Source organism: Eumetopias jubatus, unplaced genomic scaffold (genome assembly GCF_037043125.1).
Source record: "Eumetopias jubatus isolate StellerSeaLion01/CBP00866 unplaced genomic scaffold, mEumJub1_p1.0 scaffold_10, whole genome shotgun sequence".
NCBI classification, from domain to species: domain Eukaryota; kingdom Metazoa; phylum Chordata; class Mammalia; order Carnivora; family Otariidae; genus Eumetopias; species Eumetopias jubatus.
Genome location: NW_028274816.1, coordinates 39,455,289 through 39,473,655, shown reverse-complemented (window position 1 = coordinate 39,473,655; position 18,367 = coordinate 39,455,289). Strand labels below are relative to the sequence as shown.

At 57.9% G+C, this 18,367-nt stretch overlaps 1 protein-coding gene across 3 annotated transcripts in view; it reads right to left on the bottom strand.

Moving 5' to 3' along the window:
- Positions 1-16,833, bottom strand: part of ACSF3 (acyl-CoA synthetase family member 3) — a 53,904-nt gene extending 37,071 nt beyond the window's left edge. For all 3 annotated transcript variants that reach the window (XM_028094336.2, XM_028094354.2, XM_028094346.2), the window contains exons 1-3: positions 16,756-16,833; positions 9,625-10,317; positions 8,252-8,407 (exon numbers count right to left, since the gene is read on the bottom strand). In XM_028094336.2, the coding sequence (XP_027950137.2) occupies positions 8,252-8,407; positions 9,625-10,290 (822 nt within the window). In that variant the 5' untranslated portion in view covers positions 10,291-10,317; positions 16,756-16,833. The remainder of the gene's footprint in view (positions 1-8,251; positions 8,408-9,624; positions 10,318-16,755) is intronic.
- Positions 16,834-18,367: the final 1,534 nt, after the last annotated feature.

The following is an 18,367-nucleotide window of genomic DNA, read 5'->3' as shown; positions in this document are numbered from 1 at the left end:
AGGAAGTCTGCTGCAGGGCTGCAAGGTGAGGAAGATAGAAACATGAAAGACTTTAATCAGCGTATGTAACTGCATTAGCAGACTACAGGGGGAAACAGATAAATAATAAATAAATAAAGGGGCAGATGACGTGTGATCACCACAGCAGACACGGCCGTCTGTAATACTCTACCCCTCTAAGGTAAGATCTCTCCGCAGACAAGGAGGCCCTGGGTACTTCCTTGAGCTAACATACGGCATCCACAAAACCAACAGCTAGCATCACACCTAACTGTGAAATGTTAATGCTTTCCCCAAGACTGTGAATAAGTCAATGATGTCTACACCATTACTGCTGCCAAATCAGTGTTACAAAAGTAAAAATTCTCTGTACCACAAGATACCGTTAAAAAAGATACTGGTTTGTGAAACAAAAACCAGACTGGAGAAAGATTCAAAATATGTAATTCTGACAAAGGCCTTTTATCCAGAATATATAAAGAACGCTTACAGATCAATAACAAAAAGCTCAATTTAAAAAGATCTTTGAGTGACCAACAAGCACACGAAAAAGTGCTTAAGAGAAAGGCAAATTTTATAATAAAAATGAGGTAGCACTGCACACGCAGGAGGGTGACTGGAATGGAAAAAGCCCGAACAACTGAGCATTGGCAGGGTTGGAGCTTTGGCGACCTTGTCGCTGCTGATGGAAGCAAAGAACAGAAACCAGAGTTCGGCAGTTTCTCAAAGTCAAACACACACGACTCCACGACCCAGTAATCCTACTGCTGGGTATTTACCCCAAAGAAATGAAAATACACGTCTGCAAAAACGCTTCCATGGAATGTTCCCAGTAGCTTTACTCATAAAGCCAAAATGGACACCACCCAAATGTCCACCAACAGGAAAACGGATGAACAGCAGTGGTACCCTTGGTGATGAGAAAGAATTAGCTGCTGTCACGTGAATGTGGATGAATGTCAAAGATATTATGGGGACAGCATGAGACACAGGAGTATAGTCGCTGTGGTCCATCACGTGCAAGGTTCAGAAACAGATCAACTGCCTTAGAGTAATAAAATTCGACGAGGTGGCTGGAATGAGGCACAACAGAACTTCTGGCGGGCTGGGAACGTTTTATATCCTGACCTGGCGTGTGCGCCACACATGCACATTCGCCACAACACGGTGAATGACTGAGATCTGTGGGGTGCACTGCACGTGCACCACATCTCAACAAAAGGAAGTGAAAACACACACGCATACTGAGTGTGACTGACATTACCAAGTGTGGGCGAGAATGTGGAGCAGCCCGCACCCCCTGCTGGTGGGGATAAAATACACAGCCGCCTTGGAGAAGTCTGTCACGGTTTCACCACAATTGAAGCCGTGTCCAGCCCAGTGGGTGTCCAGCACCGACAGGTACAGATCCAGGAGAGGCGTCCACAGAAAGATCCTGATGATAATGTCCCCCAAACTGGAAACAACAGCACGTCCTCTGTGGCAGCAGGGATAAGCCATGGGACATGACACAGCTACACAAAAGACAAAGTGACAAGCACTGCAGCAAAAGAACGCACCTCAGTAGAGAGCAATGAGCTGAAGGCCACGGGAGAGCACGTGCTGTTGAGTTCATTCACATGAGGAGCACGCGGGATGCACTCACAGCGCCGGGAGCTGGGCCAGCATTAGCTCTGGGGGGAGCAGGGGTGGGGTGCGGTACTGAGGCAGGAGAGGACCTTCTGGGGTGATGAGAATGTCTTCTGTGCTCATCTGGGTGCAGACAGCAGCTGCACAGGGGGTCACAGACATAAAGGCAGATGCTGCACATGCCTGATGTACATACAACTGAACGTACGTAAACTATTGTCAACGAAAGTAAACATCCCCGCTGTACAGACCCCGAGTCCTAACAGCTCTAGGCAGTGAGCATCAGTGAGTGTCGACAGCAGGTGCCCCTGCGGGACGACACCCACTACTGGGAAGTCTCCCCCCTCACCACAACAAAACAGAAACCCTGAAACTCATCTCTCCATCCAGCCACCAGGTCTCAGGGGGTACAGGGGACATGGAAACATGACGGTGTTAAATGACACTGTGAGGACGCAACCCGCAAAAGGACACACAACCTGATTTCTTAAACACAAAATGCCAGGAAAGCACAGAGGGGAGCCTGCAGGTGGAGCCACACAGGTGGTGTCTGCACCAAGTAGGAGGCGGGGCATCATTCGGATCCAGTCCCAACACACTGGAGACTACAGGCCGCCCCGGCAGTGAGGACACTGCCCGTGACACGTGACAGCGGGAGTTCTTGCTCAGTACTCCCTGTGATGACGGTGCCATCGCAATTCTAAGAAAAGCATCCTTAGCTTTGAGAGATGCAGAAATCATCCGATATCTGGGATTCCTTTCAAATGACTCCTGATGCAGGAGAGATATTTCCAGCTAAAACAAGAATGACCCTGAGTCAGGAGCTGCCGAGGCCAGGTGATGGCACACGGGGCGTTCATCACTCTCGCAGGTGTCTGAAACATAACCTACTTCAAAAAGTTTTAAGACTTGATGAAGGGGGTTCGATTAGGTTATCTCTCTAAAGCCCCTAAAACTGATATTGTACAATTCTTCACAAGCAAAGAAGTGAACTATTATTTATTAGCAAGAACATACTAAGAATTGATGTTCAATCAACATTCGGGATGACTGAGGAAGTTCACTTAGGTGAACATGACCCCCACACTCTTATTACTGAGCAGAGAAATGAGAAGTGAAGATAAAATGTGGGCGTGGAGAGCTTCCTGCAATCCACACTTCCTCCTGCCACTGAGTGCAGAAGAAATAGACCTAATGGCTCCAAATCACGGGGTACTGAACGGCGAGCCCAGCAACGACAGGGAATCCAAGGGGACGGGATGGCTGCCTGACGGGGCCCTTACAGCCCAGGTGCAGCCAGGACCTTGACCCGGGCCCACAGCTCTGTCCCCCTACACACCACGGCAGTGATCTGGACTAAGCCTGCAGGTCCCTTCCAAGCTCTGGAACGCTGATTTGCTGGAAATTCTGTGCAGCCTCCTACTACCCACTGGCTTGTAAAAACACGTGGGTCTGCCGAATTGGCGCTGTGCCTGTCACTGGGGAAGGTGTGGCCTTGGGAGGAGGGTGGCCGAAAAGAGTGTGGCTGTCCTGATCTGGCTGAGGAGAAGCTGCCCGACGCCACGTGGCACTTGCACGTGTGGCTGGCCTGTGCGCAGACCCGGCCGCCTTCCGGCCTGAGGAGCCCTGATAACACCCTCGGAGCGGCCAGGCCTCGTTCTGCCCCCAGGGCTCGCCCACTGCCAGGAGCGCTTGGACAAGAAGACACACGACGGCACAGACTCCCACCTCCCGGGGCAGACACCGTGAGGGGCTTCCTCCCTCCCAGGCTGCCTGGCACCGGAGGAGGGGGGACAGGCCCCACGGGCTAGCATCCGCTCTGGGGCGTCGTGGTCCTGGCCAGGCCGCGCTTCGCACACAAGGCTAAAGGAAGGATGGAGCACGTGGTCAGCCACACAAAGGGGTGCTGCCGACCCCCAGCACACACGTCATCTACCCAGATGCCACCTCCTGATGCCCGTCTTGGGACTTACCCAAGTCAGCAAAAGGGGAACTGCTGTCCCAAAACACGACATTTCCAACAGCAGAGTCTCCTCCACGCTGTCCCAGCTCCTCCGGGAACTCAAAATCGTCCCCCTGGGGATTCCGTGCAGAGAACAAGCCTCCCCAGGCCCTGCCTCTCGCGAGCGACAGCACTTCTGAGGCAGCCAGACCGCACAGCCCCGCTCTGAGCTGAGCTGTCCCAGCAGGTCAGACAGCGGTTCCCAAATCCGGCGGCACACAGGAAGCCCTGTGAGCTTTCTAACTGAGCGAGTCGGGGTGCCTCCCACCACAGATGCAGCCTTGTGAGGGGTCCAGGCACCTCTGTCCCTCACTCTGTCCCCACAGCACCCCGCCGTGTCACCAGGACTGGAAAGCAGGGCCGGGTCCCAGGACTGCTAGGCAGGTGGGGGACCACAGTGAAAGCTCAACCAGCTTAATGAAGGGACCCCGAGGATCAAACCATCACTCATTTTTTGGTAATCTTAAACAACACAGAAAGCGGTTCTCGTGTTTTGAGGTGCTCCGGCCAAAAGTGGGCAATGAGGACACAGCTCCTGCAGCCCCTGTGCACACCCCACCCTAGAGGCCCCCACGCCATGGCTCCCACCCGAGGCCTGTGTGTCATGGGCTCTGCTCCCCCTCCCCAACTCTGCAGACACCCTGATACACGTTCAGCCTGAAGACACACCCTCACCTCCACCCAGATGCCAATTTCTCAGATCCCAGAATGAACTTGGTCTGGGGCCACAGGTCTCCTGGGGCAGCATGTTTACCCCAAGGGAACAGTGTCCTGGGCAGGGGTGGTGACCCCACTGGGAACCCCGGCCTCACGTGACCAGGACTCTGGGGGGCACCCTTGCCCGGCAGATCCTACGGCCCCACTCTGATTCAGTGCCTTTGGCAAAAATGGCTCCCTCCCCGCACCCCCGGCAAGAGGTGGAGATCCTGGGGAGTCGCGGCCAGAGGGAATCCACGGAGACACGGGAGAGACACAGCCTCATCAACAGTCACTTTGTTCTTCAGGCCGCGATGGCCTGCCTACCTTCCCACCCGCCCTCACGTCACTGCCATCTCACCAGGCCCCATCACAGGGCACGGAGAGTCGGTCACCCCACAGCTGGCCCATGCCGGGCTCAGTGAGGTGACCTGCGGAACCCAGGATCCTGGGCCGTCTAACACCACTACAGAAACCTGGCCCCTACTTCACGTAGATTTCTTAAATAGAAGCTATGAAACCTGTCCTAAGCCAAAATGGTGCAAAGCAAAGAAGCAATCACTGTTAATTTATATGGAAAAATTGTTGAGCGTTTCCAGAACCCCCCAAAACCTGAGGCTTTTCTGATACCTTAGAATACATCTTGCTAACAGATGCACAAAATAAATCGAGCTAAAGCACAGACAGACGTTCAGACACAAAATGTGTACAAACCTGGAGCTTTGCAGGGAAGTTACTGCTTTAAGGAACCGCATGATGGATTTTAAGTGGACAACTGTGTTACATTATATCTATTTATGCTCTGATTCTTCACTTGATACACCAAAACTTTTACTAAACCAAAAACCATCCCCCCCCCCCAATGCCTGTGACAGAAATCCACACGCTCACAGTGATAGTTAAGGAAAGTGAGACGGGGTGCAGAGGGTGTGAGCCTGCCGCCCGCCAGTGTGCCCTTGTTACCCACACAGCAAGTGGGGAAGCGGGAGTGAGGGAGGCCCACGCGTCACCCACTCACCCACAACGCCTGGACCCTGCATTGCTTTAGACACACTCTAGGGGCGACATTCTAGGGGGAGAAAAGAAACGCGCAGGAGGTGGTAATGTAGGGGCAGGGTCAGAAGCGGGGCTGCAGCGAGGAGCGCAGTGGCCTCGGGCCTCGGGGCTGTGGGCAGACTTACTGGAAGAGACGCCGGGGCATGGGAAGGTGAGGGGGACAGAGGCAAGCAAGGGGGCGTGCACCACCCTTGGGGATGACGCCTGGGTTAGCGGGCTGTGAGGGTACCAGGTCCAGGTTAGCTGGGTGGGTCGGGGGGAGATCAGGCCTGGGCTGGGGGGTGGGGGGCAGTGCTTCCTTCCTGTTCTTTCTTTGTGGTTCCTGGGTCTGTGGTTTGGGGAAGAAAAGGCCTGGTTGGTCTCATACTGCTGCCCCAAAGGACATCCCTGCCACACCGACCAGGGGCACTTATGTCACTCCCAAATCAGGAGCTGGGGCAGGGGGACTTGCGCAATGTCCACCAGCATCGGCCATCAGCCACTGGGGCTCCAAGTCGGGGTGCGGCGGCCTCTCCCTCTGTTTAAGGGGCACCTGGAAGCTTAGGTCTCCAGGGCTCTGCCCCTGCCTCTTTCTGCCTGTGCAACCAAGGCGAGGACTGGGGGACCCCTGGCAGCATGGCTGTGGCTCCTGAGAAAGTCTGAAGAAAGCCTGGCTGGAGCCGAAGGGCTGTGCTGGGGAGGCGAGAGCAGGGCACCGTCTTTGCTGTGTCGAGTGCCCCCGGTCCTTGGAAGTCCTCCAAGGGGATGGAGGATTTGGGGAGGCGAGCAGTTTGCATTCTGCAGGGACCCCACTGTGCTGTGGCCCCTGTCAGGATGCTCCCTGCTGAGCAGCCCCACAGCCTCAGGTGACCCCCTTCCCCCAGCCCATTCATCCAGGCCACAGCAGCCATCCGGTCAGGGTTGGGGAGAAGAGGGCCCTGGGTCAGAGCCCTGCCAAGAAGGGGCGTGTGCATGGGGGGCGGGGATCATTCATCAGGCCTGCCGGGAGGCCTTTATGTCTAGAATGTGGACAGTGCCCCAGACTGCTGCCCTGAAAGGCATCTTCAAGCTGCAGATTCTCTGTTCCCCTAAAACCTCCCGGGATCCTGCAGCTCCGAAACAAAACACAAACAATGAAGGCAGAGCTGTGGCAGCTGAAGGAGCGGAGAGAAGGCCCAGAGCCCTCTCAGAGCTGTGCCCTGGGCTCTTGGGACGGGTCCGAAGTGACCACCTCGGCCCGAGGGCCTCCACCTCTGTTGTTTTGTCAATGGCCACTCCTTCTCTAAACTCCCCTACAATCGGCTGTCAGCAAACAGGCTCACTGGGTCATACGCTGTGAGTTCCTTCTGGACTGAAACTCTAGCAGGAGCAAGAGAAGAAAGGGTCCCCTTCTTCACGCTCTGTCTTCCTGGGAGAGGTGTCCGTGTTGGCTGTGACGTCGCCAATGTGTGCTGGGCACTCCTGCACGTCCCTGGGGCAGGGCTCACACTGGTCCTCTTTCTCAGAGAACAAGACTGAGGGACAGAGAGGTGGAAGGCTGTCTGGGCTGTGTTGCTCTCAAGAGCCTGGCCCCAGAGCCTCCTCCTTCCCACTCCCAACATCACCTGTGGATTAAGGCTCTGGGCTACGAGGGGTGGACGAGCCTAAGGGAGGCAGGAAGGTGGACGCTGCTGGACGCTGGAGACCAAGGACCCTGGCTTTCTGGGGCCCCCTCGTGAGGCAATGCAAGCTCTGAGCTGCTGGGCAGGGAACCTGGGTGCTCTTCCCAACAGACCCTCCGATGGGCCAGGAGACTTCAAGCAGCTGTAGTACTAGGTAAGCGCTGCCTGGAGCGCGACCTCGGTCTCCTCCGGCTGGGGATGGTCCACCCTGTGGGACGGGCCCTGCACAGCCACCAACCGGCCTCAGGGGTGTCCTGGGCTCTTTGCTTTGGCAATCTGGCCATTTGGTGTTTTGAGAACTAGTATGACGTGACCTCAACATTCTCTTTTCAACCTTTTCCCTGCGAATAAAAGCTCTAATCATCACATAAGTTATAGCGAAAATCAACAAAAATCTCAGGTCTCTTTCAAATAGACAGTTCCCTGTGGAGGAAACAGTCAGCCAGCTGTGCAGGGTGGTGCTTCCCAGGACACATGCCCGGCAGCCCTCACCAAGGGCGGTCTGTGCAGCACCCGGCCTCGACCAAGACAGATGGGAAACTGAGGCTCGCAGAGTGTCCAGCGGCAGGTCGGCACCTGACCAGGTCTGTCTTCCCTGCAAAGCAGAATCCTCATCACTGCGCTCTGCTCAGCGGTGGGGGCCCTGCCCTGCTGGCCTGGCTGGGTGGGGAAGGTACAGCATGCTGCAGAGATGCGCACATCGGGGATCGACAAAGGGCCCCCAGCTGGACCTCCCGCTCCAGAATAAAGGAAAGCTGGTGTGCTTGGCTGAGCAACGGACCTAAAACGTCCTGTTCTAATCCACATGGATATGTCACCTCACGTGGCAAAAGGGACTTTGCAGATGGGGTTAAGGCTTTTGAGAAAGGAGGGGACCCTGGACATGCAGGTGGACCTGATGTGATCACAGGGTCCACAGGAGGCAGGCAGAGCTTAGGGTGAGGCGGCCGCAAGGCAAGGGCGCTGTGTGGCTAGATGTCAGAAGCAGCAGGAATCAGCCTCTCCGGACGCAAGGAGCCCCGCCCACACCCTGACTTTCACTCCACAGGACGGCCTTCTGACATCACGACTGTCGGAGAATCGGCTGTGTTGTTTTAAGCCCCTCCAGTCTGGGATCATTTGTTACAGCAGCAACAGAGAACCTGCATAGCTGGCAAAGTCCACACTGCAGAGGAAGGCGCCACGGGCACCCAAATCCAGCCATGGCGAGAGTCTGTCCCCAACTTACCAGCTGTGCGCTGAACTCAGGGAGCATCACACAGGTGGCCCCCACCCAGAGGGGACAGAGCAGCTTGTTGACGACGCCGTGCACGTGGTGAAGCGGGAGGATGTGGAGGATCACATCGTCTTTACTCCATGCCCACTTGTGGACCAGCCCCGTCACCTGTGGGATGACAGGACAGCCTCAGACGGGAGGGAAGCCACCAGGCCAGCGAAGCCTCCCCAGCTGGGAAGGGGCGCGGGGAGGCTCACGTTCTGGCGCCCGGCCCTTCAGGGCATCTGAGGGGGACGGTGGCCATGTGCCCGAGGGTCTGTTGGCTCCCTTGCAGACCCCCACGTCCAAGAACAGAGCTGGACAAGGTCAGGGCTTTGGTGTGGGGGGGGGTCCCAAGTCCTCCGCACGTGCTCTTGGTGGCTCTTCCCCCAGGCAGTCAGAAGCATGGTTTTGGCTCCAGCGGGCCCCGGGATTCTGGGCATCTGCAGACTCCAGGCCTGAATCCGAACGCCCGCCTGCTCTGCCTGCCTGATTCTGGAACCTCCCTCACCACAGCTGAACGGTCGGTCACAGGACCTGGAGCCGCGTTTCTGCCACATCTTGAGCTTTGAGTAAGAAGCACCATGAAACACGCCCATTGGAATCTTCTGAAAATCACCAGTGAGGACGCTGCCCGCATGCCCCTGTGAACGCTACGGGCAAACACACGTGACGTACGCACCCCCTTACAGGTACCAGTCAACAGATGGTCTCTCCAGACAAAAAGTATCTTGCAGGAGACAAAGAAAACCTATCAATGACGCCATGCCTGCAGTCAGCCTGGACTGTTTACCCCTGAGACTCAATGGCACTGACCTCACACCTCATCTCTGAGGTTCTGAGCATCTCTCTTATTGCTCCTAGCATACGAGAGTCTGGATCGTACACACACATATTTTTTGGAAGCAGGGAGGACATAAATGACAGGTAAATAAAATAGCTGGGGAGCTTGGCTGAGATGCTGAGGCCACAGAACATGAAAATAGTGCCCAAACGTAGGCTCCGAGGCCTGTGCTCAGGTTTCCCAGTGCTGACCATACATCCTGAATGTTCGCTCCGCAGCTGCTTCCTCTGAAACCCTCACCATTGCGTATGGGCCACTCTGTCCTTCACTGGCTGCACGGCCCTGAGGAGCCCTCGGTGGGCCCCTAAGTCCTTCTCAGCCTGAGGGACCACCCCCGCCTTTCCCAGAGCCATCCCCCCGCGGGTTCGCAGGACTAGTGGTCACTTCTGGCGGCAGGCTTCTGGGAGGGCGGGCAGAACAGTGGCAGCTCGGGGCGGCTGCCTAGGGAAGGCAAGACAGGCCACCCCCAGAGGCCCCAGCACAGCAGCACGCGAGCACTCACCATGGCCCTGATGTTGTGGTGAGTGCTCAGGACACCCTTGGGCCTCCCTGTGGTCCCGCTGGTGTAGATGATCATGGCGCCTCGGTCTCTCCAGTTCCGCTCCCACACCTCCCACTCCCCAGGCTCCTCGGTCGCCGCACCGTAGACCGTGGGCGGGAGAGGCAGCAACGGGACCCCCAGCTTCCTGACCAGTGGGCGCAGGAGCTCCACGTACTCCTGGCCGGCAAGGACCACAGAGCTCCGGGAGTCCCGGATGAAATACTCCAGCTCAGCTTGGGGGTGCTTCCTGTATAGGGGGACAGCAATGCCCCCGCTCATCCACGAGGCCCACTGTGCGACCACGTAGGAGACGTCGTTGGAGCACATGAAGGAGACCCTCTCCTCCTGGAGGTCCCTGCCAGCGCACTCGAGGAGATGGCACACCTCCTGGGACAGGCGGAGGCTGTGGTAGTAAAGATCCTTGTACGTGTGGTGGCCATGCTGGTCAACGAGAGCAATCCTGTCTGCAAAGGCCAGGGCGCGGGTGAACACAGGGGCACTCCTGTCAGAACAGGTGGCTGGGGCCGTGTGCAGGGGGCTGCTTCCTCCGCATCTCAAGGGGGCGGGCCGGTGGGAGGCCACGGCACAGAGCAGGCGCCGGAAGGACATCACTGGGTGGGGCAGCATCGCGGACACACGTCCAGCTCAATGTACCTGGGGCAGAGCCGGAAGAGAGAGGAGCGCCAGTTACTGCCACCGATCTGTTCTCACCTCCCGGCCAGACAGAGCCTGCCCGACCTCATTCACAAGGTAACCTCCCCACACAGGAGGCCCTACACACCATACAGCACCGTCCGGATTTACTGTCCAACATTCCAGCTTTTATTTATTCTCAGCAACAGATTTCAAAAATATACAAGATTCTAAAACAATGAAACTCGATAAAACCAAGGAAAAGCAAATTCAGTGCCCTTAAAGTAAATTCTGAAGAATGGTTTTTTAAAAAATCTGAGCTGGAAAATCACTAGCCAAGAGGGGAAAGCCCTGAGGGCTGCTGAGCACCCATTCTCTGTCCATCCGGCACTCGCAGCTCAGTACACGGCCCGCTTCTGCCCCGTGCACTTCCGACAGGGAAAGCGTTCGGGAACACAGTGGCATGCAGAGTCTCAAAGTGTGTGTACGCGTCTCCGGGGTGTCAGTCTGGCTTTAAACTGAATCCTGACTCCTCCCTCCCTCTGCGAAGGGTGAGCCAGGCAGGGCCAGGCAGCGTCCTGCCGCGGGTCTGGCTCCATGCCCATGTCCTGCTCCGGGACAGTGCCTCACGGGGAGAGCCGTGGGCGTCGGCACTTAACAGGGACGGGTGCACACTTCCAAGATTGCTTCTGCAGGGACAGCTTAATTCCAGAGGCCAGGAGCCCGCCTGCTACCCTGGACTCTGCCCCCAGCGTAACCAGCAGGCTCCTTCCTAGAGCCAGGGCGGCCCACAGGGTCAGTAACAACCCTTCGCTCTGGTTTGAAATCCCCCGTTCCACAGTTCCTTCAGGGGTTGCTCTTCCCCACCGTTGCCTCTGGTGCTCAGGGGGTAACTGCCTCCCTCCCTGGGCACAGCGCCGGGGCCTCAGCACCTTTCTGGGCTCCGCGACTCACTTGTCCCCGGGGATTTCTAAGGAGACCACTCGACACTGACGGTGAAAATGCACCTCGCATGCTACGACGTGTTTGTGCCTCTCAACCTCACCTTCAAGCACCCTGTTCAGGAAACAAGGACACCACCTTCGACCCTATCTCACACAGAAGAAAATTCAAGGCTGCTCAGCCCCCAAGTCCCAGACAGAGCCCAGCCTGGGCCTTCCCTCCCCCAGCCAAGCACAGCAGAGCCGGCAGCCGCATCTGCCCATGGACTGCATGCCCGCCGCTCCCACGGGGGCCAGGCACAGGGACCCCAGAGGGCACCTCTGAATGCCACCAGCTGACAGGACGCCTGCCCGCCAACAACACAGCAAAACAGAAGCCATAAGTCTTCTTTCCGACAGGCCCAGCAGAACAGAGACACGCAGGAATGACCTGGGCAGGGGGGCGGGGGGCCAGGCACCCCTGCTGCCTCCTTCCCGCTCCATCTCCCAAGCCCTCCCCCTGCTCAGATCCACACTCTTCTCTCTCCCAGTAACTTGCTACAGGGGAAAACTAATGTGTTATTGCTTGTTATGAGCACTAAACAGTTTTGTTCTCTGTTCTTAATTTAAGAACAGATTATACACAGTACTTTATAACTACCTAACAAAACAAACAAGCTGCACGGCAGGAAGGATTGCTGGAATGGGGTTACGCCTGGAACGGGAGCCCCTCAGTGTGCCGGCTGTGGTGCAGCGGGGGCTCCGCACAGTCCCCCTCCGCAGACCAGCAGGGAGAGGCTCCGGCGCCGGCCACATGGGAGGAGACCCCGCAGCCGCTGAGGACCCTCTCAGCTGCAGCTGTTTGCTCCGAGGTCCTGTGCGAATATTCCTCAACATTCCACAGCCTCCACCGAATGGTCGGTTCTCAAATGCACTAGACCCACACTGTTTCCAGGTGAAAGAGGCAGTCATCAAAAGCCGCAGCGTCCTACAACTTCTGCGTCCTTGTCCCGACCTCTACACAGGGTTCAGAGGTGGATTTGGGGCTGGTTCCACACCTCCGGACTTCTGTTACCATAAAGAAACCTGACACATGGTAAGGAAACAGTAAATGTGATAAGCACGTCAGATATGCCAGTTTTGGAAAGAAAGAGAGCCGCTGAAGAGCAAACCCGCATAGCCGAGACACGTTTCCTGTCCTCCCTTCTCGCAGATCCTCCTGTTTGCTCTACCGGCGGTGGGAAAACAAAACAAAACAAAGAGAGCCTGCAAACAGAAAACTTGCCACACGGCATTTCTGGCCAGATTCTTGCTGGGGAGAGTGCAAGACAGACGTCCCGGGATGCTTGCTGGAGGGGACACCATTCTCCGGGGTGCTAAGGAATAGGGCACCCTGGTAGCCGGAAACAGCTGCTTCTTCCACCCGTCCCGGGAGACATGAGAGGTGGTGCCAGACCCACAGCTACAGAAATCGATGCCACTCTCCTTTCATCCACACCCACGTCCACGTCTCCCCCACAAGGGGTCTCCCCTCCAGGGTCTCAAAGAGCAGACACCTCCTGCCTCCCTCAGTGGGAGAGGGGAACGCACTGCCTGCTTCTCCAGGGACAGCAGCATCCTGAGCGGCAGCATCCTGAGCCAGACCGTGGCAGTGAGAAGCTGGAGCCCGAGCACTTGCAACACAGAACAGGCAAACAGGGCTGACCCCACCTTCCTCCCCTGCGGGGCCTCGATGGCCTCCATAGCAGGGCTGTGGGTGGACGCCGCAAGAGGCAGTCGCAACAACAGCCCCCAGGGAACCCGAGAGAGAAAGTCCCCTGCCTGAGACCTCAAAACAGCAGGAGAAGCAGTGATCCAAGCCCAGGCCTGGCTGGTCCCCCCACACCCCCAATTCGGCCATAGGACAAGCGGTGAGGAGCGTCCACAATGGGGGGTTGCCCAGAGACACTGACATCTGAGTCAACTCCACAGGCCCCAGCAGCCACAACCCAGGCTGCCCCCAGGACCTGGGGGTGGCCCCTCTGGCTAGGCGGGCCCCAGGGCATCAACTCAGCCCTCCAAAAGGGTAATTCAGCGTCACTTCCAAGATGGGACAAAAAACTCCAGAAAATACACAAGCTTTGTTCCCATGGCTGTTCTCTTTAAAACGTGTCTTCAGAAAACAATCAGAGACGCACAGAGGGGATGCTCACAATGGTGTTATTTATGATACTGAAAACTGGGTCTAAACCAAAGGGTCCAGACGGGGTCTGTGGCGGTCAGCTGTGGAGGGCGTGTGCTGGCCATTAGGTAGCGTCCTGCAAGACCACCAAGGACGGGAAGGTAAACACCCAGGTGTTCATAAGGTTACAGGGATGCAGATGATACCTGTCTTTTCTTAGCACTTCCCAATTTTCTCCCAATTTTTCTGCAATGAGCATGTATGACTTTTACGATCAGTCTTTTTAAAAGCCTAATACATGTCATTTGTTTTTTAAAACTGGAGATGCTTCAACTTTGGTATTAGTATTTTCTTTTACACACAAAAAACAAAACCATAAAAAATTTTGTTCTGGATGGTGGACCTACAGGGGGTTTTAAAGTATCTGTAGCTCTCTCCGACTTCTCAAACGATAGATGCAAACAGCAATGAGAGAACAGCATTCTTCTCTTGGGTAGAACTTCTGGTTCATAGACGGTTTGTGCAGACGTGACGTCGTCAGTCCCGCTGCAGGGACACATGCACACAGGAGGCAGTGTGTCTGCAGCCAGCAGTCGGAGAAGAGTCTGGGCCAGGCGCTGCAGGCTGCATGCTCGCTGTCTTGGGAGGGGCAGCGGGTTGCAGCTGCGAGGGAGGAGGGGCTGCTGGGCCCATGCTGGGGCAGGAAGGAGATGCGGGACGCGTGCACCTGAGCTCACAGTGGGTAGTTCAGAAGATGCCCTCCCAGTGCTCAGCGGGGGGCCTCAACAAAAATAACTTTTAATTTAAGTAAATAGAGCCAGAGGTCACCCCTGCCGCCCCCCGCCACCAGAGGCTGCACTAATTTATTCTCCCACCAAACATTTGGGAGCATGGGGCCATCCCTTCAAAACAGCTTTAAGTCACTCAGGTATGTGACCCTGAACTCACTCCCTCATTTAAAAAAAAGGGGATCAGGACCCTGCCTTGAACAAACAAAAACATCAATCTATTCAGGGCAGATGACTGTGTCTCCCCCTCCCAAACACCTCTGGAACCCTCAGGAAGAGAGCCCCACCTTCGACCACGGGGCCTTTGGTTGTGGGGTTCCCTGTCACCCCCAGCGGCACAGCCTGGAGGGACACGGCCACCAAGTACATGTAATTAGGCCATGGGTTTTCACTGTCTCAGTTACCCAGCTTCACAAAACTGCTCTCAACATGCCAGCCAGCCCAGGATAAGCAGCATCACTGTGCAGCGATGTGACAGAAACTCAGGCAAAACCACAGAAATCTGCCTTTTGGGGAGCCGGGCCAGCCCTCCTTCTCCCAGAGGGGGACACGCTGCTCTCAGATTCCACAGGTGCCCGGCCAGAGACGTGGCAGACCGGGTATCCTGACCATCCAGACTCTCAGGCAGACCACCAGAGCATGTGGGCCTTGCAGAAGGCTTGCCCGACACACGGTGGCACCTGTGGTCTCAGACTCACACACACCTGGACATCTGCTCCTCTCTTCCTAGTTTCTTCACGTGCGTAAGCCTTCCCATCCCATCTGTAATGACAAGACCTGCTGCACAGCCAGTGCAGGGACAGACGGCCCGGCTGCACAGAAGGGGGACCAGTGGCTGCACCATTCCCTAGCACGGTGCTTCGTAAGAGTGATACTTGCATTCAAACGAAGGTGGCTGGTTTCGAAATGAATAAAATGGCACCTGATGGGCGACACCAGCCTGACCCCTCCACCCCCAGAACCCGAATATAAAGCGGAGCCCAGCACTTCCTGTGGTCTGCTGCCTCTGTGGCCTGGGTGCAAGAGGACCACATTCTCCTTGTGGTGGAAGGCATTCATTTCAACACCAAGCCTGTGGTTTCGGGGGTTTTCAAGGTTATATTTTTAAGTGATGGACATTTACATTGCATTTATGAACACTGCATTCAAATCTAAACGCTATATGCTTAAACCTACATCCATATTAGGAAGTAAAACACCATCTCAAAAATGCCATCTGGAGGGATAAAGCTTGCTACCCCAGGTCCAAAGTTGACTCCACTGACTTGAGCTGGTCTTGAAGAGGGCGCTGGGGCATGGGCCCTCTCCAAGAGGTCCTAGAGGTCACCTCCCAGGGCCCCCCCAATGCCCGCTGGTGGCACTGCTGCTCCTGGGCCCCACCTGGGCCCCAGCACAAACATCTCCCCTCTGTGGGCTGCGCTTCCACAGCTCCGCGTAGAACAGCTCTGACTTCTCACCCCTTCCCTTTCCGGCAAAGTCTTCAGCACCCTTGAAACCTGGCTCACTGTCTCCCCTGCCTACCAGAAGGTGGCTGCTCACAGGGCCTTCCAAGCGCCTGGCCCTCCGCTGTCACCCCCGGCCCCAGACCCGCCGGCCCGCAGGAAGGGAGCGAGCCCCCGATGTGCACAGGTGCACCCCAGAGTCGGCTGGCCCTCCGCTGTCACCGCCCGTCCCCCCGCAGGAAGGGGGCCAGGCCCCCATGTGCGCAGGTGCACCCCACACCCGGCTTGGCCCTCCGCTGTCACCCCCGTCCCCAGACCCGCCGGCCTGCAGGAAGGGAGCGAGCCCCCGATGTGCACAGGTGCACCCCAGAGTCGGCTGGCCCTCCGCTGTCACCGCCCGTCCCCCCGCAGGAAGGCGGCGAGCCCCCGATGTGCACAGGTGCACCCCACACCCGGCTTGGCCCTCCGCTGTCACCCCCGTCCCCAGACCCGCCGGCCCGCAGGAAGGGAGCGAGCCCCCGATGTGCACAGGTGCACCCCAGAGTCGGCTGGCCCTCCGCTGTCACCGCCCGTCCCCCCGCAGGAAGGCGGCGAGCCCCCGATGTGCACAGGTGCACCCCACACCCGGCTTGGCCCTCCGCTGTCACCCCCGTCCCCAGACCCGCCGGCCCGCAGGAAGGGAGCGAGCCCCCGATGTGCACAGGTGCACCCCAGAGTCGGCTGGCCCTCCGCTGTCACCGCCCGTCCCCCCGCAGGAAGGCGGCGAGCCCCCGATGTGCACAGGTGCACCCCACACCCGGCTTGGCCCTCCGCTGTCACCCCCGTCCCCAGACCCGCCGGCCTGCAAAAGGGGCCGGTCCCCACGTGCGCAGGTGCACCCCACACTCGGGCGCACGGCAGGCCCGAGCGGAACACAAATGACTTCATTGCAGGCGTGGGACAGGAAGCGCCCCGGTAACGGGTAACGGGTAACGGGGGCTGAGGGCGGACCGCCCGCCCCCCGGCCGCACAGCCCCCCGGCGCCGCGCCTCGGGCGGGGTCACTGCACTTAGCACAGCACGTGACACAGGCCACCTGCGGCCCCTGGGGCGGGGCGGGGTGCCCTTCGCGGGGACCCCTGTCGGGGCCCCGGGGGCGGCGGGCTCTACCTCGGCCGGCGGGGCACTCGCTCCTCCTCCTCCCGTGCGCGCCCCTCCTCGCGCTCCTCCTCGGGCCAGTCCGGAACCGGAACTGCGGCTGCGCGCGCACCCCGCGTCCGGTGCCCGAGCGCGTCCCCCGGCGCGTGCCGCTCCGCGACGGCAGGTTCCGGGCGCCGCCGAGCCGGGGTGTTGGCTTCGGTGTGGCCTCGCTGCCCCGCGCCCCGGTCCCGCCGCCGCGTCGCCACGGTCCACTCTGGGCTGCGGTGCGGGCGGGCCTCCTGGGAGGACGGCGCTGCCCTGGGGCGCGCAGCCTGGGGCAAACCCTCCGGACTCGGGGGACGGAAAGACCGAGCGATGCAAAGGGCAGAGGAAGGACAGGGAAACGGGCCCAAGCAGGAGGTCCTATTCGGAAAAGAGCGCGGCTTCGGGGAGGGAGAGAGGAAATAAAGAGAGACCGAGGAGAACCAGCAGGGCTACGGCTGGCTCCTGGGTGGAGCGCCGCAGAAGGCCTGGCTCGGGGAGGGCGCCTGGGCCGCAGCGGCTCAGCGGGCACAGAGCGTGCGCACGCCAGATGCGAACTACAGCCCGGACAGCTCACTTGCGTGTTGGAGAGTCAGACACTTTCCCTGTTAGGCGCTGAATGTGGGTGTCCCCTAGAATTCTCAGGCTGGAACCTAACCCCCCATGTGATGCTATCAGCAGGTGGACCTCTGGGAGGTGCTCAGGCCATGAGGGACCTTCCTGCCTTGACAACAGGGGCCCGAGGGAGCTCCCTGGCCCTCTGGCTGCGCAAGGACGCAGCCAGACCGTTAACCAGCAAGCAGGTCCTCACGAGACAGAGTCCGCCCGAGCACTGGTCTCCCACTTCCAGCCTCCAGGACTGTCAGTTACAGCGGACTTTGGGCTCAGTCCTACAGACTCCTTCTTCCTTCCCAGCTCACACCCAGTCCTGCTCCGTTCTCCAAAATCCCTCAGGAGCCAGCCACCCCGGGGGGCCCTGGAAACCCTTACTTTACTCCAGATGACTGAGCCCCGGCTGGTCCCCCTGCCGCCTGCTTCCCGTGGAAGCCTGAGTCAGAGAGCCCAGCTTCCCTGCTGGCCCCGCTCCTGTTCCTGGGGACCCCACCTCACAGGTGGGAGCGGCCATCCCTGGGAAGACGAACCTGGCAGATTATCTGGTGCGTGTACTCGAGATCTGAACAATCGAGGGAGAGTTTGGGCCTAGAAGAGGGACAATCCCATAGAAAAGGGATCAAGAGAAAGGGTGACGATTCATACAGACAACACCGGAAGATGTGCAGCCAAGACAGAGAGATCATGTTGTTTTAGAAATCTGTTCCCCACAGCACTTACAGACTCACAGCCGCAGAAACATTTACAAGGTACCCACTCCCTGCAAACATTGATGTTGACCTAACCAAGTCTATGGCCAAGTCTCGGAGGGAGGGATGGGATGCAGGAAGGGTGCGCCTGGAGGGCCGGGTGTGGAGGGAGTGAGCAGGGAGTGTCCACCGCAGGGGCAGACAGAGACAGGGACACAGGTGGAGGCTGTTCAGGCACATGGAGGAACTCAGCGTCACCTCTGGGCAGAAAGGGGGAGGGTTTCTGCGTATAACTGTGA